The sequence below is a fragment of the Salvia miltiorrhiza genome, chromosome 5, assembly GCF_028751815.1.
Source record: "Salvia miltiorrhiza cultivar Shanhuang (shh) chromosome 5, IMPLAD_Smil_shh, whole genome shotgun sequence".
NCBI classification, from domain to species: domain Eukaryota; kingdom Viridiplantae; phylum Streptophyta; class Magnoliopsida; order Lamiales; family Lamiaceae; genus Salvia; species Salvia miltiorrhiza.
The window spans coordinates 15727204-15751019 of record NC_080391.1 but is presented as its reverse complement, the minus strand read 5'-3'; the positions used below and the strand labels follow the sequence as shown (position 1 = coordinate 15751019).

Below are 23816 nucleotides of genomic sequence, written 5' to 3'. Positions count from 1 at the left end.
TCGACAGGCGGGGTCTCTCTTGATCCTCCCAGACAGAAAGGGGGGTCAAAGCTTTCAGTGGTGCCTCGCCGCAGCTTCTCCCCTGAACCGGTGGAATTCTTGGAGAAGGTTTCTGCTGCCCAATCGGCAAGTGCGGTTATTCAGAATTTCATTGTCGACTCCTCTTCTTCCAGTGCCTTTAAGAGGATGTCTGGGGTTTCTTTTGGGGCCTCTTCTCAGCGATGGGGGGATATAGCTGATGATGTCGATGATCCTTGATGCGTCTTCGACTTTTGGGCCATTTGGCCCTCTTTTTTCCTTTATTTGTGTCAGTTCAGGTCTGTCCGGGGGAAAAACGAAGTTGTGAAGGAAGGAAGGTCAGTAGAGCGGAAACGGAAGAAATGCGATCAGAATGGGCACTACCGAGCCCAGATTGGTAAGTCATGTTTACCAGCATGGAGCTTCGGCCAACAAGTACCTCTCCAATCCAACTTGGGGCATGGGAACCTGGAGCAACCACCTGGTATGAGCCACACCGATAAGAGCAGTCAGTCTGATCGTTACCAGAAGAAGCAGACAGCCAGAGCCATAAAAGGAAGGTCAATCTCGGAGATCTCATGGAACAAGCGGAAGGTTGAAGAAGAAATTGGAAGGATCGAAGGAATGGGAAAGGTTGACTAAGCTTGCAGCTGGACGCCATCTTCAATCAGGATCAATCAAAGATCGAGCTAATTAAGGAAAGAAGATCCCGGCGAAGATTTGGAACCGGCGCAGCTAGGGTTAGGCCTCTACCATCCGGCAGTATAAAAGGCTAATGATGTGCAGCGTGAAGAACTTCTTGGCACCCAAAAAACTCTTGTTTTTACTTTCAGTATTCAATTAAGTTCGCCGTGTGTGGCATCCAAAATAATTTACAATTCCGTATTTTCCCTTTTCCGTTGTGCTATTACTTTTGGACAAGTTCGAAGGCTTGAAGCCTAGGTACTATTTTATCTATTTCAGCATTTCATTTCGTTCTATCATGTGTTTAATTCCTTTTGCATTTATGAATTGTGTTATGTGTGAGTAATTCCCTCGGTGAGGTTTTAGGGGTGGAAGTAATTGTTGTTAATATGTAAACATTCGTGAGGCACTTGTTCTTTCGGTTGAATCTCGTGGTTCCGGAAGGATCTGTTCGACATCATGGGCAGTAGGGGCCTAACGGGTGATCTCCGTTCGGTAAAACGCCGTCCATGTCAAGCAAAGGCCAGGACATGCCAAAGTACAACAATCGGTATGCCCAAGACCGAGTAGCTGAGCAGCGTCAACAAAAGGCGTTGTAGATCCAGAAGGTGGGGAAAGGGTTGATGGGATACACTGCCCTCCCTCAGTCTTGGGCTTCTCTAGAGAACATCCATCAACTGTGACGAGGCATAAAGCCATGGTTATCAAACGAGGAAAGCAATCTCGGCGCCGTAGCATGTCTATGACTGGTCGGCTGACAAAGCCGAAAATAGTTGAGTCCAGGAGGCATGTGTCACCAAAAGCGCAAAGTTGGGGACCTCGAGAGAGAAGGTTGGTGAGGGCCATACTTGGTGAGTAACGGGTATGGCTACTATCTAAGGAGGAGTGAAGCACTGCCTTGTGACCGGGGATTGTGTGACCTTCGGACCAAGTGACCATAATGAGATCAACCATCCTATATGAGAAGTACAGTTCCTTGAAACGCCCCAATGTCTTTGGGCCACGCCTTGGAATTGTATGGATCATAGACGGATCATCAGTGTGCCCATGACCGAAACGAATGTTAACAACAGTTATGACCTAACCGAATAACCTCACCCCTTTGTTATCATTGATCTTGTTTATTTCTTGTGCAGCGTATACAGATTGAGAATTGTGACACCTCAGTTTGTCGTAGGAGAACAAAGTGGTTCCTCACTCCCTGTGGGATTCGACCCTACGCTTGCCATTAAGACTAAGTTCTTGTTGTGAGAAGTAGAAACGTGTATTGTCTGTACTGGGCATACACAGGTATTTTGTCCGCACCGCACGACGGGTGCGTGTCAAAATTGGCGCCGTTGCCGGGGAGTGACGCGCAGCAATTTTGTTCTCTCCTCATTCCATCTTCCGCTACTGGTGTATGCGTGGAACTCGTAGAGCTGTAAGAGCATTGGTGTTTGACCCCGATATTGATCGTACAGAGAGACGACTGCGCGCAGAAGCACGAATAGCGAGACGCGAAGCTATGGCAGAAGCCGAACAAGCAGATGTCGTACCGGAGCAGACCCTCAGACAGTTGGCATACCCAACTAACCTCAACTTGAGGCCGAACGGAATCACCTTACCCGCAAATCCGTTCGCACCTCGTCGGTATGACATGAAGCCATCATTGCTTCAGATCTTACCGAAGTTCAATGGATATCAAGGAGATGACCCTCACACTCATCTCCAAGATTTTGAGATGACAATCATGCACCAATCAAATGACGAGCAGCAAGAGTATGTCAAGTTAATACTTTTCCCTTTTACCTTGGTGGACAATGCAAGAAGATGGCTGTATGACCTACCCGAGGGGAGTGTCACTACATGGGCACAACTGCAACAGGCTTTCTTGGAAGAATTCTTCCCAGCAGCACGAGTGGAGCGGATGCGATGGGATATCCGCAGCATCAGGCAAGATGGGCTAGAATCCTTCTACGAATACTGGACGAGATTCAAGAAAATGTTAAGCAATTGCCCCCATCACCAAATCTCTCCAAAAGATCAGGTGGAGAGCTTCGTAAAGGGCATGCGGAGGAACGATCGCAGTCTAGTCCTAGCAGCCTGTAATGGATCGTTGATGAGCAAAACCCCGTTGGAAGTCTTCCAACTGTTGGGCACCATGGCAGAAGAATCACGCGATGAAGGGCATGAAAGGAATCTGGAGAAGCCAAGGAAAGCTGAAGAAAAATGGGAGATGTCTAATTTGGAGAAAACGATGGAGAAGAGCATGAATGAACTCAAGGAACTTCTGTCGGGCTTGACTATACCGAAGAAGATTCGCCAGTGTGGCCTTTGCGATGCCACCGGACACCAATCTGAAAATTGTCCAAATTTTGGTGAAGATATTGTTGATGTCAATGCCATCGGAGGACATGATGGGAATCCACGAAAGTACGATCCTTATGCAAATACTTACAATCCTGGGTGGAGGGATCACCCCAACTTTCGGTGGAAGCAAGATGGTCAGCCCCAGCAGCAGAACAATATGGGCGCACCAATGCAACGTCCTCAGTATAATCAGAACCAGCATCAACAACAGTACCAGTTAGGACCACCTCAACACCACAACCAGAATCAGCAACAACCTCCTTACCAACCCCCACATCGGAGAGCACCTTGGGAAGAAGCAATTGAAAGCATGGCTAAGGAGAGCGAGAAGTTTCGCAATGAAATTCGAGCCGGCATGAACCAAACTAACCAGCAAATTAGTCATTTGACCAAGGCAATGGCCAAACTAGAGGAGAACGCTGGTAAACTCCCAGCCATGGGAATCAACCCCAGAAAGCATGCCCAAGTGGTGTTAACCGAGTTTCCTGAGGGGGAAGAAAAGGAGGAAGAATTGTTAGCAGAGGCTGAATTGCTTCGAGGAGGCTGGAATAAGAACGGGAAGGGTCCAACTGATGAACAAGTTGGAGGTAGCAACCCAACCGAAGCACCTTACCCAGGACGCCTGAAACAGAAAGCTAGAGAGAAAGAAGCAAGTGAAATGATGAAGATGTTTCAAAAGGTTGAGCTGAGCATACCTCTACTCGATGCCATCAGGCAAATTCCTAAATATGCCAAATTCTTGAAAGACCTTTGTTCAAGAAAAGTCAAAATGGAGGAAGAGGTCCGCTACGTGATGGGAGAAAGTGTTTCGGCGGTGATCCAACGGAAGCTTCCCACTAAGCGAAAGGATCCAGGGATGTTTACCATCCCATGCAACATAGGAGGAACCAACATGGATAAGGCAATGATGGATCTAGGGGCCTCCATTAATGTGATGCCATTGGCTGTGTACAAGAGATTGAATGTTGGCGAGATGAGGAACACCCGTGTGGTCATACAGTTGGCTGACAGGTCCAACGCTTACCCTGAAGGAGTAGTGGAAGACGTGCTGATCAAGGTTGGAGATTTGATTTTCCCAGCAGACTTCTATGTTCTAGATACCGGACCTGAAACTGGAGAGAATGCCATACTATTGGGAAGGCCGTTCATGATGACCGCCGGAACCAAGATTGATATGAAAACCGGAATCTTGACATGTGAGTTCGACGGAGTTCAAGTGGAATTCAATATCTATGAGACCATGAAGAAGAAACAAGCAATGGAGACGGTGGACATGGTCGATGTATTTGAACCCTTGGTGCAAGAACAAGGAATTACTTTCGGTTCCAGGGATACCACAGAGAAGGTGATTCAATATGGTCTGACTGATCGGGATGCTGAGCATATGGAGGACGATGAAATGAAGGAAGCTATCATGGAGCTCTACTCCCTCAGAGAAAGCACCTTAGAAGCCGAGGTGGAGGTAGACCAGAAGATCAAGGAATTAATCCAGGAAGTCTATCTAGCTGGAGGAGCAGAGACAAGCAAACCGGAGTTGTTGGCTCAGTATGGGCAGAACGAGAAGCTGCTACCTTCAATCCAGAAAGCACCCGTTTTGGAGCTCAAACAATTACCTAAGCATTTACAATATGCCTATCTGGGACCAGAAGAGACGCTACCAGTCATCATCAGTTCTGATCTAACTGTCGTGCAGCAAGAGCGATTGGTCAGAGTATTACGAGAAAACAGGGAAGCCATCGGTTGGACCTTAGCTGATATTAAAGGCATCAGTCCTACGGAGTGCATGCATCACATTTACCTTGAGGAGGGAGCCAAACCCGTTCGAGACTCTCAAAGGAAGATGAACCCGGTCATGAAAGAGGTAGTGCTGAAAGAGATTCTCAAGCTGTTGGAGTTGGGAATCATCTACCCCATATCCGATAGCCAATGGGTGAGTCCAGTCCATGTCGTACCGAAGAAGTCAGGGATACAGGTTGTAGAAAATGATCAAGGCGAGCTTGTGCCCACCCGTTTGCAAACTGGATGGAGAGTTTGCATTGATTACAGGAAGCTGAATGATGCAACCAGGAAGGACCACTTCCCACTGCCCTTTATCGACCAGATGTTGGAAAGGTTGGCCGGTAATGCCTATTACTGTTTTCTAGACGGATACTCCGGATACATGCAAATTTTTGTGGCACATGAGGACCAGGAGAAAACCACTTTCACCTGCGTATTTGGGACATTTGCATACCGGAGAATGCCGTTCGGACTCTGCAACGCACCGGGAACTTTTCAAAGGTGTATGATGAGCATCTTCTCCGACCTATTGGAGAATTGCATTGAAGTCTTCATGGACGATTTCACCGTGTATGGTAGCTCTTTCGACACTTGTTTAAAACACCTAGAACTCGTCTTGAAAAGATGTGTGGAGAAGAGTTTGGTCCTCAATTATGAAAAATGCCATTTTATGGTAAGAGAAGGAATAGTGCTCGGGCACGTGATTTCAGAAAGGGGAATTGAAGTGGACAAGGCGAAAGTTGATTCCATCGCCAAATTACCCTACCCGACAACCGTAAAGCACATACGGGCATTCCTCGGCCATGCAGGCTTCTACCGGCGATTTATCAAGGACTTCGCCAAGATTGCCCAGCCCATGACCAGACTTCTCCAACAAGACGTGCCGTTTGAGTTTGATGATGATTGTAAGGAGGCCTTCACGATTCTGAGAAGCAAGCTGGTGTCGGCCCCCATTATTCAACCTCCAGTATGGGATTTACCGTTCGAGATCATGTGTGATGCCAGCAACCACGCAGTTGGAGCAGTACTGGGACAGAAGAAAGGCAAGGAGAGTTGCGTGATCTATTACGCATCCAAAACACTGAATCCGGCACAATCCAGCTATACCACTACTGAGAAAGAACTTTTGGCGGTGGTGTTTGCCATAGAAAAGTTTCGTTCCTACCTTTTGGGAACAAAGGCGGTGGTCTACACGGATCATGCCGCATTGAAGTATTTGATGGCCAAAAAGGAATCCAAACCTCGACTCATCAGGTGGATCTTGCTATTGCAAGAGTTCAACATAGAGATAAGGGACAAGAAAGGGGCTGCAAACCTCGTAGCAGATCATCTGAGCAGGTTGCAACTGGAAGAGAATGACGGTATGCCCATTACCGATACATTTTCGGACGAGAAACTTTATTCCATGAGCATCCTGGAGGAAGAAGAAGAACTATATGCTCTAACCAAGCAGGAGCCCTGGTATGCGGATATAGCTAACTACCTGATTACTAAGAAGTTACCCCCAGGATTGACAAGATTCGAACAACGGAAGCTACTCGCGCAAGCACGATACTACCACTGGGAGGATCCATATCTATGGAAGACTGGAGCAGATCAAGTCATACGGAGATGCATACCTGAGGATGAGCATGCCCAAATTTTGGACATGTGTCATGGAACAGCAAATAGCGGACATTTTGGAGGAAAGCGCACGGCCCACAGAATTTTGGAGAGTGGATTCTACTGGCCCACCATATTTGCGGATGCAAGGAAATGGGTACGGAGCTGCCCGAAGTGCCAGATGACTGGAGGAATTACCGCAAGGGATGAAATGCCACAAGTTCCAATCATGCCGGTCGAAGTGTTCGACGTATGGGGGATTGACTTTATGGGACCCTTCCCAAAGTCAAGGAACTATGAGTACATTCTGGTGGCAGTAGATTACGTATCAAAGTGGGTTGAAGCCAAAGCAACCACAAGTAATGATGCTCATACCGTGGCAGGTTTCCTGAAGGAGCAAGTGTTCGGGAGATATGGTATACCCAAAATTTTAATCAGTGACCAAGGGTCCCATTTCTGTAATGCCATTATCAGAACGCTAACCAAGAAGATGGGGGTGACACACAAGGTCACCACTGCATATCACCCCCAAGCAAATGGCCAGGCCGAGATTTCCAATAGAGAGATAAAGAGCATCCTGGAAAAGGTGGTGCACCCCAACCGTAAGGACTGGAGTGATCATTTGGGAGATGCGTTATGGGCATACAGGACTGCTTTCAAGACACCCATTGGAATGTCCCCGTTCCGCCTACTTTATGGCAAAAGATGTCACTTGCCCGTGGAAATTGAACACAAGGCGTACTGGGCAATCAAGCAAATCAACCTCAGTATGACCCTAGCTGGAGAAACAAGGAAGCTGCAACTGAGTGAGTTGGAGGAACTTCGGTTGGAGGCTTACGACAATGCGGTGCTCTATAAGGAGCGAACCAGAAGGATCCATGATGCCAAGATCAGGAAGAAGGAATTCTTAGTGGGGCAGAAAGTCCTACTCTTCAACTCACGCTTCAAGATGATGGCTGGAAAACTCCGCTCAAAATGGTCAGGACCATTCGTGATCAAAGAAATCTTTTCAAACGGAAGCATTGAAGTATATGATCACAATGGAGTTGATACGTTCGTGGTGAATGGGCACCGCCTTAAGCCCTATCACGAGCTTGCTAAAATAGAAAAGGAGAAGGAGGAATGTCACCTTCTCGACCCTGAGTACGAGTGAAGAGTGAAGGAAGGTCGAGCTCAAGACGAGAAACAAGAGCGCTTGCTGGGAGGCAACCCAGTGTGGCTACTTCGGTATGGTCTATACCGAATTTTCTTTTCTTTTCTTTTAAGTTTGTTTTGTTTTGTTTGGACGCACTAACGCGCAGGTAAGTCGGGCTGAGATAATTGGAAAGAGGCCCAGAGGTTGATCCGAGCCCACTTTGCGTTGCAAAGTGTGTAGGTGGAGAGCTAGGGTTTGGAACGGTCTGGGAGAGGGCTTACGCAGGGAAATGACGCAAGCGTGTCAGGGGCAGGCGGCGATGTGACTGCAACCCTTCGGTTTCCGCAGAAAATTTGAATTTCAAATTTTGGCCATGATTTTTATTTCCTTAAAAATACTTTTTCTGCCATAACCGTCGCACTTACCTTCTTCAAAGCCTCAACCCACGATTTTCTTCCCCACAAACCCTAACCTCCGATAACTGCTACACCACGATCACCACTCACCTCAAACCCTAAATTCCCATAATTACCGATCACCCTTCTTAAAGACCAACCTTACCTCCAAAAACCCCCACAAAATCCGAAATTTCTGCACAAATCCTAAGTAGTTTGATCTCTGCAAATCGCAATGGCCAAAACCAAAGGAGGAGCAGGTTCCGGAAGCAACCAACCACCGAAGAAGAAAGGCGCCAAACTCCCACCTCCAAAGCGTACCACAAGGCGGACCGCTTCGGAGGAGACCTCCACTAAAATCGCCGAAGACCCTTTGCTGGAGATCCAGCCCGAGGACAAGGGGCGTGCCGAAGTCCTCCAACAAGAGGAACGAGAAGTAGCAAGAGCAGCCGCCGAGTCGACACAACCGGAAGAGGGGGAGCCCGAGCTCACCCCTCCTGTGAAAAAATCAAAGAAGGCTCAGGCGAGCAGAGCAACTCCAGCGCGGTCCACTGTCGCATCACCACCTATTCAAGCTCAACCGCAACCGCAACCGCAAATTCCAGAAATCTCCGTGCAAGAGGGAAGAACAGCTTCCGAAGATACGGAAGAGGAAGAACAAGAGAAAGCGGAGGAGGAGAAGAGTGAAGAAGAGAAGGTGGACGAGGAAGATGATGATGAAGCGGAGGAAGTTGAGGCCGTTCAGGAAAAGGAAGTAGAAATCCCGACACCCCAGAGCAAGAGACCCGGAGTAAAAAGGAAGCTAGATGTTGCCAAGCCCCCACTACCAGTTAAGGCCAAACCAGCACCGGCAGGCAGTAAGACCCGAACAAAAGCTGAGCAGAGTAAGAAACCAAGAAAACCCACTGCGGCCGAAAAGGGGAAGGCCAAGGAGATGGAGGAGCCAATGGAGGTAGACCCAGAGAGAATTGAGACCGTGGATAGCTCCAAATCCGAGGAGGTTTTGGCACCAAAGAAAACCACCTCCAGTACAGCCACTACTGCAAAGCCGAAACTTGCGAAGCAGAAGGGGCTGCTACGCACCACTGCTTTCGGAGTGGTCATACCGAGAGAAAGTCAGAGGTATGCCGTCCTGCAAAACAGAGAAATTACCCCTTGGTATTTTCTGATGACTGAAGCTTTGGAGGATTTGGGGATCAAGGAGAAAGTAGAGGGTTATTTTGAAGGGATTGGTTGGAAGAAGATACTGGAGTGGAACCCTAAAGCATACCAGAAGTTGACGGAGGAGTTCATGGGAACTGTCGAGTTTAAGCCCAAGGGGAACTACACAATTGAGACTCCAGGTACCTTGCGGTTCCAGATGCAAGGAAGGATATTCCCGCTCTCGATCAACGAGCTGAATATCCACCTGGGGGTGATTGAAGCCACAGAAGTCTACGATGAGGAGTACAAGCAGGCAGAAACCATAGCCACACCGGAGTGGAGGAGTCGGATTGACCATTACTGGTCACTGCTATCTACCGGAAGCAAGTATGTCAAAAACATCAGCAAATCGAACGAGATCAGGGACCCCGCTTTGCAGATCTGCCACAGGTGGCTGGCCTACAACATCTACGGCCGGCTGGAAGGTTCCAATGTGGTCACCCAACAGGAAGTCTTCCTGTTGTGGTGCATGATGGAGAGGAAAAAGGTGAACTTCGGGCTCACCGTGGCGCTTCAATTTCAGTATGGGGTAACCCATACCAACAAGTACCTCTCGCTCTGCCCACTGGTGACCATCTTGGCAGAAAAGCTCATTAAGTTCGACACCAAGAGCTCAGATGATGCAGCCCTGGCCGAAAGTCGCTTTCTGGACTTGGGCAGGTTCGTGCGTTGGAGGGTGGTCGAAGCAGACGAAGGCGGGAGATACCGTTTGGTGTATCCTGAGAGAGCAGCGGCAGCTAGACCAGAACCGAGGAGACCATTGGAGCCAGAGGGACCCCGCCTTGTCAGCAGCGAGAGCGTAATGTTGTTGGCAGAGATGAATGAAGTAAAAGACGAGCTACTGATGCTGAGTGCGGAGATCACAACCCTGAGGGAGGCTATGGAAGCTGGCTTCAAAGCAATCATGGACCGGCTGAATGCGGAGGCAAGATCCTCCGACCAAAACAATTAAGTTTTTCCCCCTAACTCGTAGATTAGGATTTATTTTATCTTTTGCTTTTCTTGTTTTAGTGTCTGTTTAATCTGTTTTTGATGTCGAGTCTACTTGCATTGTTTGATGGTGAAAGATTATGCATGCTGATTTCTGTTTTGGTATGATTGGTGGATTGAGTATGAAATGCATGATGGTAGTTGTGAGGATACAGAGAATACCCCACCGGTGAGATCAGGACCAAACTGAAAAATGCATGTTTATGGTGAGAATTTGCTGTGTCTAGGAAATCTTGACTTTGTTTGAGGACTCATTTTTGCTAGTACATGATTTGTGTGATTTGGGCACGATTCTTTGACTTAGGGCCCTAGATTTTTCTTTGATGTTTAATGTGAAAAACAATCCCTTGTATGCCAACTTGAGCCGAATCCATTCTTTCTTGAGCTTTGTCAATGCTATATCTAGGAGAAAGAATTTATGAAGTGAATAAAATGGTGGACAAGGAATTACAGGAGAAAAAAAGAAAATCTGGGCACAAAAAAAATTTGTATAAAAATTATTGCCCACAAAAGAATCCAAGGAAAGATGAGCCCCATTGAAAATGGAGGAATAAAGGGTTGGTTGTAGCCATACTGAATGTGAATACTGAGTAAGGGTGATACTGAAATTAGCCACTGAACCATATATACCTCACCTTAGCTCCGTATGCCCCATTACAACCCAACAAAGACCCTTTGATGAGTCATTACTAGTGTGCTTAACTTGTAGTCATCAATCAAACTCTTAGAGGAACTAGCACAGCAAATTATGAGTGTAAACACTTAACCCGGTGCTCGAGCGAAAAGAGAGACTACCATCACACTTTATGCATGATCATTACTCTGGTTTGTGGTCTGTTCGAACTGAATGATGCATGTTGGTATGATCTGATCCTGAAATCTGTGCAAGTTTCGTGTCTTTTAGTTTTATTCATTTTCTTTCAACCTTTTCGTCCGTGTCTTCTGTGAATCCACCTACATACTTGAGGACAAGTATGCTTTAAGTGTGTAGGTGTGATGCGTCTTCGACTTTTGGGCCATTTGGCCCTCTTTTTTCCTTTATTTGTGTCAGTTCAGGTCTGTCCGGGGGAAAAACGAAGTTGTGAAGGAAGGAAGGTCAGTAGAGCGGAAACAGAAGAAATGCGATCAGAATGGGCACTACCGAGCCCAGATTGCTAAGTCATGTTTACCAGCATGGAGCTTCGGCCAACAAGTACCTCTCCAATCCAACTTGGGGCATGGGAACCTGGAGCAACCACCTGGTATGAGCCACACCGATAAGAGCAGTCAGTCTGATCGTTACCAGAAGAAGCAGACAGCCAGAGCCATAAAAGGAAGGTCAATCTCGGAGATCTCATGGAACAAGCGGAAGGTTGAAGAAGAAACTGGAAGGATCGAAGGAATGGGAAAGGTTGACTAAGCTTGCAGCTGGACGCCATCTTCAATCAGGATCAATCAAAGATCGAGCTAATTAAGGAAAGAAGATCCCGGCGAAGATTTGGAACCGGCGCAACTAGGGTTAGGCCTCTACCATCCGGCAGTATAAAAGGCTAATGATGTGCAGCGTGAAGAACTTCTTGGCACCCAAAAAACTCTTGTTTTTACTTTCAGTATTCAATTAAGTTCGCCGTGTGTGGCATCCAAAACTATTTACAATTCCGTATTTTCCCTTTTCCGTTGTGCTATTACTTTTGGACAAGTTCGAAGGCTTGAAGCCTAGGTACTATTTTATCTATTTCAGCATTTCATTTCGTTCTATCATGTGTTTAATTCCTTTTGCATTTATGAATTGTGTTATGTGTGAGTAATTCCCTTGGTGAGGTTTTAGGGGTGGAAGTAATTGTTGTTAATATGTAAACATTCGTGAGGCACTTGTTCTTTCGGTTGAATCTCGTGGTTCCGGAAGGATCTGTTCGACATCATGGGCAGTAGGGGCCTAACGGGTGATCTCCGTTCGGTAAAACGCCGTCCATGTCAAGCAAAGGCCAGGACATGCCAAAGTACAACAATCGGTATGCCCAAGACCGAGTAGCTGAGCAGCGTCAACAAAAGGCGTTGTAGATCCAGAAGGTGGGGAAAGGGTTGATGGGATACACTGCCCTCCCTCAGTCTTGGGCTTCTCTAGAGAACATCCATCAACTGTGACGAGGCATAAAGCCATGGTTATCAAACGAGGAAAGCAATCTCGGCGCCGTAGCATGTCTATGACTGGTCGGCTGACAAAGCTGGAAATAGTTGAGTCCAGGAGGCATGTGTCACCAAAAGCGCAAAGTTGGGGACCTCGGGAGAGAAGGTTGGTGAGGGCCATACTTGGTGAGTAACGGGTATGGCTACTATCTAAGGAGGAGTGAAGCACTGCCTTGTGACCGGGGATTGTGTGACCTTCGGACCAAGTGACCATAATGAGATCAACCATCCTATATGAGAAGTACAGTTCCTTGAAACGCCCCAATGTCTTTGGGCCACGCCTTGGAATTGTATGGATCATAGACGGATCATCAGTGTGCCCATGACCGAAACGAATGTTAACAACAGTTATGACCTAACCGAATAACCTCACCCCTTTGTTATCATTGATCTTGTTTATTTCTTGTGCAGCGTATACAGATTGAGAATTGTGACACCTCAGTTTGTCGTAGGAGAACAAAGTGGTTCCTCACTCCCTGTGGGATTCGACCCTACGCTTGCCATTAAGACTAAGTTCTTGTTGTGAGAAGTAGGAGCGTGTATTGTCTGTACTGGGCATACACAGGTATTTTGTCCGCATCGCACGACGGGTGCGTGTCAATCCTCTTCAGGAGGATAGCCGTCCTGTTGGCTCTCAATGAATGTGCTGTGTTGGAATATCAGAGGCATTTATTCTTCTATGTCTCTTCTTTTCCATTACTGCAGCACTTACAGACCGTGTTTTCTTGGCATTCTGGAACCAAAAGCGCGGTTTTCTGGTATATCGAGCTCCTATTGGCGTTCTTTGCACCTCTCTCCAGTGCATCAGAATGCTCGTGGAAGACGTCGTTCTAACATTTGGATTTTTGTTGATCCCTCTTTGGCCCCAAATGTGGTTTTCTCTTCTGCTCAGGTGGTGGTCATTAGGTGTTTTATTATGGGGACTGTCTCTACTTTGGCTTTCACTCATGCGTCTTGCAGCTACATTGAGAGGCACTAGCTCTGGATGGATATGGAGCCCTTTATTGTGGGTCCCTTTCTTATGATTGGTGATTTCAATTCTATTTTGGGGGCTCATGAGCGTTGTGACGAGTTTCGTGCTTTCATTGAGGATCATGATCTAATTCAGCCGGAGTCCACTGGTCCTTTCTTTACTTGGACGAATCAGCGGAGGTTCCCTTCTCCGATTAAGTCGGTGCTGGATAGAGCTCTTTTATCTCAGAATTTCTCTGACATTTGGTATTCTTCTGCTGTTCTGGTTTTTTCTAGGCTTGGGTCTGATCACTCTCCCATTATGTTGAGATGCCAGGACACGGCTTCTGCACCGGCAGGTCGTCGGTTTCGTTTTTTGAATATGTGGTGCTCTCATGAGGGGTTCTTGGATCACGTCAGAGCCTCTTGGTCTTCGCCATTGGATAGTCTCTGCCCGATGGTCCGTGTGATGAAAAAGTTGAAACGTCTTCGCCCGATCCTCAAGGCCTGGAACATGGATACCTTTGGGAACTACAATACTGCCTTAGCTGAGCTGCAGCAGGATTTGAGCTCCCTTCAAGAGGGGATTGACGAGCAGGGCTATACGGATGACCTCTTTGATCAGAAGGTCATCCTACAGGCTCGTATTGGCACTGTCCTCTTGCGTAAGTCTGAGCATTTGCAGCAGCAAAGTTGGGTCTCTTGGCTTTCTGATGGTGATAGGAATACCCATTTTTTCCACTCTATGGTTAAATAGCGTCGTTCCAATCAAACCATCAAGAAGCTCAGTATTGATGGTGTTATCTCGGAGGACCCGGCTACCATGGCGGCTCATGTGATTCATTTCTATGAAGATCTTTTTTCTGAGCCGGACTCTGGAGTGGTGGACAGGTCCTGGATTTCTGGTTACATTCCCTCCTCTGTCTCCTCGACCCAGGCTGACTTGCTACTGCTCTGCCATCGGCCGATGATATTCGTTCGGTGGTCTTCTCCATGGATAGGACTAGTGATTCCAGTCCAGATGGTTTTAATGGTGCCTTTTTCAGCATTCTTGGGAGGTGGTGGAAGAGGACATGGTGGCCGCAGTGAGACGTTTTTTCTCTAATGGTTATCTTCATCATGGTCTTAATTCCAATTTGCTTTATCTTCTTCCCAAGAAGGTCGATACTGTTCTTGTGTCTGATTACCGCCCTATTGTGCTTGGAAACTTCTTCTTCAAAGTCATCACCAAAATTATGGCCTCTCGGTTGAATGCGGTGGTGGCAGAGATTGTTTTGGCCAATCAGTTCGGTTTTATCTCGGGTTGCTCTATTCAGGAGTGTATTCTGCTTGCTTCGGAATGTGTCAACTGCATGGAGCGTTCGATTCAAGGAAGGAATATGGCCCTGAAGGTCGATATCAGGAAGGCTTTTGACACTCTGAGTTGGGAGTTTGTTGATGTTGTCCTGGACAGCTTTGGTTTCCCTCCTATTTTCCGGCAGTGGATCAGAGTCATTTTTCAGTCGGCTCGGATTTCTGTCCTCTTCAATGGGGAACAACATGGGTTCTTCAGCTGCTTCCGTGGGGTTCGGTCTCATTTTCTGTTTGGTTTGGCTGAGGACGTTTTGAGCCACCTTCTCTTGGATGCTGCGGATAGGGGCCTTATTGCTCGTATGTGGATGTCTCGATCCATGCTCTTTTATTCCTATCTTCGGTATGCTGATGATGTTATTTTATTCTGCAAGGCTGAGAGGCGCAGTTGCAGGATGATTGAGTCTATTCTCCAAATTTATGCTTCCGTCTCTGGTCAGTTCTGCAATAAGGCTAAGTCCACTATTTACTTTGGCAAAGGCGTTCCCCTTCAGCTGCGTCGTTCGCTTCAGCATGATTTGGGCTTCTCCACTGGCTCTCTGCCTTTCGTCTATTTGGGAGTCCCTATTTTTGCAGGTCGGGCCTCCTCTGCCCGGCTGACTTGCATTAGAGACCGCATTATTGCCCATTTTCCTAGATGGCAAGGCATTCAATTGTCCATGGCGGGCTGCATTTGCCTGGTCATCTCGGTCATTCAGAGTGCGGCAGTTTATAGCATGTTGATTTACAAGTGGCCGGCTAAGCTGCTACATGATTTGGATCACGCCTGTCGGTCTTTTATTTGGACGGGCAGCACCACTACCAAGCCAAAAACTTCGGTGGCTTGGAATAGGGTCTGTGCTCCTAAGAACCAAGGTGGGTTAAATGTCAAGTCTTTCTCCCACATCAGTCAGAGCTTCATGCTTAGGTTGGGGTGGTTGTTGATTACTTCGGACTCCATGGGTTTTCAGTTGTTCCGACAGTGTTATTTGGATTCTTGTTTGCGGCCTCGCTCTCCTTGGTTTACTTCCACGATCTGGTTGGGCACTCGGGAGTCTATTCGTTCTTTGGTTAGTGACACGTATTGCTCCATCGGCTCTAGTTCTGCTATTCTTTTATGGATGGATAGCTGGTTAGGCTATAGGCTCATTGACATGATTGGGATTCCAACCGCGGTTCACCAGTTTCTCATGCAGCCGATCTCGGGCTATTACTTTGATGACTCCTGGCATTTCACCCTAGATTTCTTGCATGCTTTTCTGGACATTGCTTTTGACATTGTCTCTGTTCCTATCAGTGGTGGGGAGGATCGTTGGGCTTGGATTCATTCTTATTTTGGGGAGGTTTCTTCTTCGCTTGCCATGCATCATGTTCATCCTAGTTTTCCGGCGATGGATTGGGGCAAATGGATTTGGGCACCGTTTATTCCGGTGCGCAGGTCTATTGTTACTTGGCGAGTTATTTTGGGCCGTCTCTCTACAGCTAGTTCTATGAGTCGCTCTGGGTACATTGGTTCGGGGTGGTGCCCTCTCTGCAGGAAAGCGGGGGAGGATATTGATTATCTTTTTTGGGAGTGTGCTATTGCTAGACATGTCTGGAGCTCCCTTTTCACTTGGTTCAGGGTCGATGGTTCATCGATCTATAATATTGGGAGTCTAATCATTTGGGCAATGAAAGTGCCTGCTAGCAAGTAGGTGGACAATCTTTGACGTGTTGGTGTTATGTCTGTCGTTTGGAGTCTTTGGAATATCCAGAACAGGGCTGTGTTCGATGAGGCTCCGGTTTTTGCAGTGGCTCTGACGATTCAGGTCAAAGCTTTCATTCTGGAGGCTTCTCGTTTCAGTTTGGGTGAGATGGCTAATTTGGTTGAGGAGTTGCTTATTCTTCATGGTCTTAAGGTGCCGGGCAGACCCCGTCGTCTGACTTCCTACATTTATGTGTTCTGGCTTCTTTCTTCTCCTCCGTGGCGGAAGATCAATATTGACGGCTCGGTTCATGGCTCACCTCCTCTCATTCATGCCGGTGGGGTTATTCGGGACTCTTCATCTGTGGTGGGTTGCTTCTATTTCTCTGCTGGTCGTGGTTGGGCTTTCGAGGCTGAGCTTCTTGCCCTCATCATCGCCTTGGAGCAGATTGTGATGAATGGTTGGGATTATGTGTGGATTGAGACGGACTGCACTTACATGGTTGATCTTTTCCGCTTTCGTTCCAGTACCGTCCCTTGGAGGTTTTTCAGCCGCCGGAGAAAGGTACTATCTTCCATTGCCTGTCTTCGTATTATTATCACTCATATTTTCAGGGAAGGGAATCGTGTTGCGGATTTCATGGCTTCTTCGATGGCGAACGAGGGTTTCTGGCCTTTTGCGATCCCTGATATCCTTCAGCTGGTGCGTGATGACATGAGGCTTCTGCCCTATGTTCGGATCGTCACTTGAGGATGATGCTTTTCCAGGGGAGTTTCTGTTCCCTTTTTTTTATTTTTGTTTGTTGTTTCTCTTGCTTTGGGGGTTGTTTCTCTTGGTTCTGCCTGTCTTGGGTGATTACCCTTCACTCTCTGGCCTTTCATGCTTCTCATGTTCCTTTGGTTTAGTTCATTTTCCCTGTGTCTCTGGTTTGTGTTCGTCTTGGTGGTTGGCTTGGTCCCTCTTGTTCTACGGTTCTTGAGATGAGTAAGAAGTCTAAGGTTCTGGTTGTAACATCTTGATGAGCAATTCATGACGTGATTTGTCTGGTAGATGCTAGCATGAGTGTCTTCATTGTAATAGGCTTAATATCTTTTCTCTGGATTGATTGGGTTGATTGAAATTTGAGTTTTTAATGGCTCCAGGGCTCTGCTCCTCTGATGGCCTCCTCATTATGAGCATGGGAAACCTCGCGGGAAGTCTTTGGTTACCTCCAATTGCTTCATCCCGTGAAGATGACCTTTCTGTTGAAAGCAAAGCTTTTGATCATAATTATAAGGAATGAGATTAGATTATAAAAGTAATTGCATTAGGAGATTCACTGCTAGCGGAGAATTGAGTCTGATCGGATTGACTTGTATCATCTTGATGTTGCTTCTCAATGCCTTAGCTCTGAACTTTTCTTGAGGGTGGCGGTTACTTGAGGGTATGGGTCTGGTTTGAGATTGCTTGGTTGTTGGAGCCATTTGGGTTACCTTGCTTTTCTGGAGGTGATCGTGGGGGTTTGTTGGGCCTTGATGGGAAGGGTTGTTTCCCTTGGGGAGCCGTCCTGGGTGGGGGTTGTACTAGTCTGTTGGCCTTTCTCTGGTTTGCTTTGGTTCCCCTGTTTTCTCCTTTGTTTTCCTTGGTTTTGCAGGTTCTTGTGTTCTCAGTCTTCGTGTTGGGTGCGGCTGGCTTCTGCCTTACTTGGTTTGGTGGCGCTCTGGTTTGGGGTTGGTTGCGTTTGCTTGTCGTTCCCGTGTTGGTGCTTTGTCGTTCGTCTGTCGGTGGCTTCCCGTTTTGGGTCTGTTTTCGGGTTGAAGGGGCCGGGTTGCCTAGGGGCAATGGTTAGGCTGGAGCTTTTGAGGTTGCCTTTTCGTCCCTTCCCCGTGTCGGTTCGTTGGTTCGTTTCTTCTTCTTTTGGGTGTTTTTGTTCCCTTTTGTGAGGGTTTTTAGTTCTTTTTTTCTTGAGCTCTCTTTCCTGAGACTCGCCCCCTTAGTCTGCGTCTGTGCTTTCAAGGGATTTCAAATTATCTTTTTTCAATAAAATTTCTATTTCAGCAGTATTATGCGAATATGTGTGTTTGAATTCAGCGAAATGTTTTAGTTGGTGGGTGTCTCATTTGAAGTGTATTTTATTAATGATATTTATGTTTTTATATATATGGGCTGCTGATGGATTGTGTATGATTGCAACTAATGTGAAGTCTTTTGTAAATTTAATGTCTCAACAGGCACATGGAATTTATAGACGATGATTTTTCGATTGTCCATCCGGATTGCTCTTGTGGAAATGCCCGAATGCACCTTTTACGTGCTGGGAAGAACACTATGAATTGCGGAAGATATTATTACAAGTTCCCGGTGAATAAAAAACATTCAAGATCGTTTATGTGATTCGATAAATAACATTTAGGCGGTCAATCTCAGTTCCTTTTTGAGTTCCCATTCACACACATTCATACACGGCTCACAATCAGCTAGGTCATCAGCAATCGATCCTATCTCCGATGAGCCACACTCAGTAAGTCCACCGTCGTCACGTCGAATGGGGCAGCTTGATTCTATTATGATGTTCACAATTGTTGCAATTGTGTCTGTGTCTGGGCTTGTGTTACTCGGTGTGATTGTTATTTTGTTTATAGCTAAATTACTTTAATTTCTATAAATGCACTATTTTAAAACTCTGGAATATTGTATAACAAAAAAAATGGACTGATTGGAATATCATTATGTAATTTATGTTAGGTCAACTTTTGGAAGTGGTGACACAGCCCAAACAATGAATTTTTTGTAGGCCCATTTTGGAGGTTGTAACTATGGGTTTCAATTTTTTTTTTGGATAATATTATGCGCAATATAATGTATTAAATCATTTCCATTTTCAATGTAAAAGAAGCCTTCATATTCGGTGGCTTCTAGTAGCAACAAGTAATCCATTCCACAAGTCAATCTTAAATGCAACAATATCCAATTAAAAGCACCAACAACTCATATTCAATCAAATTAATGAGAATAGACGTCAGTTTGCTCTCTTTTTGTACCATAAATTAGTCACCAACAACTCAACTTCCATATCTCCCCCCCTTGAACTTGTTACAGCCTACAAATCACAACCATGGGTTTCGATGATATCCACCCTCAAGAACTCTACTTCTACGATCTCACATGGAGCGCCGAGCTTGATACACGATTGCTAGACCATCTCCTTTAAATGCAGGTGGAGTGCTTTGCTGTGGCTCCATACAAATTCCCACACGCAATGCTCTTCGCGCTACATGCCCTCAACAAGAACCACATTGCACGTCTTCGGTTGGTTGATAGAAGAGAGAATTGCGTTCTTGGAAGGGTGTTACAATACGTTCATGAAGATCTCGTGCAGACCGGACATGCATTGGGATTGAGCTAACAAGATCATCACTGCGATAAATCGAGAGAAGGATTGAAATTGCTAAGGCAAGAGAGAAAATGATTGTATTAAGTGTTTTAAAATAGCGTGTGTGTACAATAGCAGGCATATCTCATATTTATAGGCGTCTACAACAGGGGTAAATTGGTAATTACACGTCTGATAGCGACCTCGGTAGTTAGGAGAAATCTTCGAGGTTGTTAGTCATTAGTTATGCTTTTAGTCCTTCCAAGCGCTGCACGCGTCCGCCAGTTCTGAAGATTTCCTCCTGGATACGCCAGCCCTGCCCGAGTCCTAAGGTTACTTCTTCACTGCTTTATTTCAGGTCTGACCCTCTGATCCGCTTTCCTCTTCTCTGATCATGTCAGCCCTGACACCTATAGCGTCCGAATCCTCTCAAAATGGCCCTGAAGCTTCTGCCTTTTATGCTTTTCCCCAAAAACATTATTCCAGCCCTTTGCCTCCTTTCTGTTCTCAGCGCTGACTACTCCGACGCTGCCAGGTTTGTCTTACGCATATTTTACTCCTCATCAATCACTGCTGTAGATCATGTTTAGACGAAAATCTTCCAGGCTTTTTTTTTAGTTCATTTTTTCATGAAAACATTGTCTTTATTATATTATCTTGCAATATTAGTTTTTATTTTCAATTTTTTCGTTCCATCACAGAAGAAAGATTTTGCCCGCGCCTACTACCACAATGACAAGCCTGAATTCATCAAAATGTGTTTGTTGTTTGGTCTAGATAATTTGAAGACGGAGAAGAGCCATTCTCGCGATGTTATTCTTATAAGTGATTCGCCAATCGTGAAGCACGACAACCCTTCGGATAAGGATGATTCAAGTTCATCCAACGATGAAATCACCTCCCTGATGATACTTGCTAACAAAAAGCTTGCACGATGTCTCTTCGTGGATGAAAATGCCCCACGCGACTCGGAGTCGAAGGATAGTACTACTTTTACCATTTGGAAGTGGCCGTCGATCGAAAAGAGGCTCAACTTTCCAGGAAGAAACGCATTCGCTCAAAACCCCTCGGCCATCGGTATGGACCCTCCCCGTGTCAACCCTCCTCACGTGGACCCTTCCCGTGTGGCCCGTGGAGCGGTGAGTGCAAGTGAGCTGACCACAACGTCGAGGCCAGCTCGTGTGCATCGTCTTGGTCCCCGTGGAAGTAGGCCACAAGAGGCTCAAGTTGTTTTTGCTCTATATTAGCTCCAAGTTATGTTTTATTTGTGAACTTTATGTTTCTATATTAGCTCTAAGTTATGTTTTATTTGTGAACTTTATGTTTCTATATTAGCTCTAAGTTACGTTTTATGTTATATTATGGTGTTGAAGCCATGTAAATCTCACGTGTGTTGGCTACAAACACGCCAACGCATATTTTTCAATATTTGTGTTCATATAGCGTGTTGCTCTTGTTGGTTATTTTATTAAAATTATTTGATATATGGGTACTAGACTTTATCCTTTACTTCTCATGCAAATTCATCATATTTTCCACGACCATAAAAGAACGCATCTAGAGAAAACTTAGCATAATCTTAACTTACAAGAAACATATTTTCATCATATTAATCATATTTCCTTATGGTCTAGAGAAGGTCTGCAAATTCATCATATATTCTCATGCAAATTCATCATATCATAACAACAAAAACTAAGTTAAATCTTAACTTACAAGAAACATATTTTCATCATAGTCATCATATTTTCTCATGGTCTGGAGAAGGTCTACAAATTCATCATATTTTTTCATGCAAATTCATACAACAAAAACTTAGCACTATCTTAACTTACAAGAAACATAGGTTTGGAGAAGTCAGGAAATTAAAAAACAAAAAGGAAACAAGAGTTCAAATTTTTGGCTCCAGTCCATCCCAAGTTGTTTTTACAAACATGTTACTACTTGCCCCGAGTTATTAGCACGCGAAGAAGATAATCTTGACGAGCGTCAACGAGTAAACCCATGAAGGGTTCAAGTCGTTCGACTTTGTCCGCAAGTATCTCACACACTTCAAACATATCGTCCTTGGAAAGTCCCGACATAGCGCGAGGGGTTTGATACACCTTCGTCTTTGCCTTGCTCAAATCGAACTCGTACCTGATCCTATTGGCAATGCTCTCTAGTCTCTTATCAGTATTCTGACCAAGCTCCACGAGCAATTCATGCACGTCATCAAGACCATCATCCTGCTTTCGCTTCTTGCTCGTAGATCATACATTTGCGCCGCCTTTTTGACAAACGTTATCTTCTCCATTTCGTTCTTGAGTTCTTCCTCAATCAGAACATATCCATCAACATTATTAGCCCTCGTTCCCTGTACTAGATTATCTTCACATTTCAACTCGTTGACAACATCCATAAAATCCTCTGCCTATCCCCGGTCGCCCTATCATTTCTAAATATCTCCTTCCACGAGTCATATAACGGCCAACTTTTATAGCGCATAAGGCGCACGTTTGGATCACACTACACGCAAGCAAAGAAAAATATAAAAGACAGCTAATATACGATGCAACACAGCTATTAAAATAAATCATGATGCATACCTTCACGATTTGTTCCCATTGATCGTTGGTGCAATCGACCATGTGATCCCCATTTGAGTTAAATCCGATACTGCTACGTGCCAACATAGCTGGCAACGTGTAGAAGTTCTTTTTCCATGTGCCGATCTTCGAGTTGATGTGTGGCACAACCTTCAAATTTGTCCCGAGAAATTCTTTCCTAATTGCGTCTTCGAGTTTACCAAGAAACCCCGCCCGGAACCCATTGTCGAACTTCCATCCATCAGCAACGAGCTCTTTCAGTGCTGTCACCAAAACAACCTCCTCTTTGGATGACCACGGAAGACGCATTTTATTAGTCTTGTTCGCTCTATTGCAAAAGACCTCGTTGCTCCCTGTATCTATACCGTCAAGAGATTCTTAAATTAAAATCAAAATGCAGAGGACAAATCGATAACACGTAGTTCACGCATGGACAAGAACTCATCGATTTTCCAGAACACCATTTCAAGTTCTGAAAATATAACATGAGGCATACAGAACAAGCAGAATTCTCAAAGATTCATTTGCCTTGTAATTAAACCAAATTAAGCAACTTCATACAAACACTAATTTAATCAAAATTCTCATCACAAACATATTACAAAAATACGGAAAAACTCAGTCAAACCCACACATATAAATGTAATATAACGCAACAAACAAAGTCAAGAAATCTCACGCAACAAAAAAAAATAATCACAATCCACTGATTGAAATCCATCATACGCTAATCACAATAGACATATTCCCAATTCCAGAGATAATTTTTTCAGCCAACTCAAGACAACTCAGCTTAGCATATAAAGACCCTAATCACAGATATGATTGTGTAATAGAAATCTCACTCGGTTGCGATAAATCCATGGCGGCAAGTTACCGATGTGTTTCTCGTCCAATCGCCCAGCGAGGATGGCCGTCGATTACCCCACCAATACCACCAGAGCGATTTGGCGAACCTCAAATGTAGGTTATTTTTCCCCTTTTCGCGGCTAAGACATTTTACAATCTTGAAGGACACGTTCGGAAATATTATATTTAGATAAGGGTAATATTGTCATTAAACTGACCATTAATCATTGTCTACCAAACGACCATTCTCTAATTTCCTATTATGCAACTTATCTACCTAACACACTTTTCTATTACACAACTAGTGTGTTTCTCGTCCAATCGCCCAGCGAGGATGGCCGTCGATTACCCCACCAATACCACCAGAGCGATTTGGCGAACCTCAAATGTAGGTTATTTTTCCCCTTTTCGCGGCTAAGACATTTTACAATCTTGAAGGACACGTTCGGAAATATTATATTTAGATAAGGGTAATATTGTCATTAAACTGACCATTAATCATTGTCTACCAAACGACCATTCTCTAATTTCCTATTATGCAACTTATCTACCTAACACACTTTTCTATTACACAATTAGCTTTAGTAGTAATGGGCCCTTCTGTTTTTACCTACCAAGCCTTAACCAACTTGGCTATCAAAACATGCTCTTAGTGGTATAACTTATAAGATTCACAAGTTGACTACAATCAATTTGGCAAGAGTCATCTCTCAGTCAATGAATTTTGTGTAGCGGAACATT

The 23816-nt window shown here is 45.4% G+C and overlaps 2 protein-coding genes across 2 annotated transcripts; one reads left to right on the top strand and one right to left on the bottom strand.

Annotated features, from left to right (window-relative positions):
* Positions 1-13312: 13312 nt before the first annotated feature.
* Positions 13313-20885, top strand: LOC131025566 (uncharacterized). Its single transcript, XM_057955364.1, has 9 exons — positions 13313-13969; positions 14030-14194; positions 14319-16291; positions 16361-16828; positions 16901-16988; positions 17192-17284; positions 17920-18066; positions 19483-19611; positions 20340-20885. The coding sequence occupies exons 1-9, from the start codon at positions 13313-13315 to the stop codon at positions 20883-20885; spliced, it is 4266 nt and encodes a 1421-aa protein (XP_057811347.1).
* Positions 20886-21431: 546 nt separating this feature from the next.
* LOC130986377 (uncharacterized) lies at positions 21432-23213 on the bottom strand. Its single transcript, XM_057909784.1, has 3 exons — positions 23072-23213; positions 22227-22585; positions 21432-22146 (listed from the first exon to the last, which is right to left on the bottom strand). The coding sequence occupies exons 1-3, from the start codon at positions 23088-23090 to the stop codon at positions 22018-22020; spliced, it is 507 nt and encodes a 168-aa protein (XP_057765767.1). The 5' UTR covers positions 23091-23213; the 3' UTR covers positions 21432-22017.
* Between the last annotated feature and the right edge of the window lie 603 nt (positions 23214-23816).

Excerpts from the sequence above, each read along its gene's own strand:
- LOC131025566 (XM_057955364.1), top strand. The coding sequence starts at position 13,313 with ATGGAGCCCTTTATTGTGGGTCCCTTTCTTATGATTGGTGATTTCAAT. Across the intron at positions 13,970-14,029 it reads ATTTGCAGCAGCAAAGTTGG|CGTCGTTCCAATCAAACCAT; the intron begins GTCTCTTGGCTT and ends ATGGTTAAATAG. Across the intron at positions 19,612-20,339 it reads AGAATTGCGTTCTTGGAAGG|AAGAAAGATTTTGCCCGCGC; the intron begins GTGTTACAATAC and ends GTTCCATCACAG.
- LOC130986377 (XM_057909784.1), bottom strand. Across the intron at positions 22,147-22,226 it reads AATGGGAACAAATCGTGAAG|TGTGATCCAAACGTGCGCCT; the intron begins GTATGCATCATG and ends GCTTGCGTGTAG.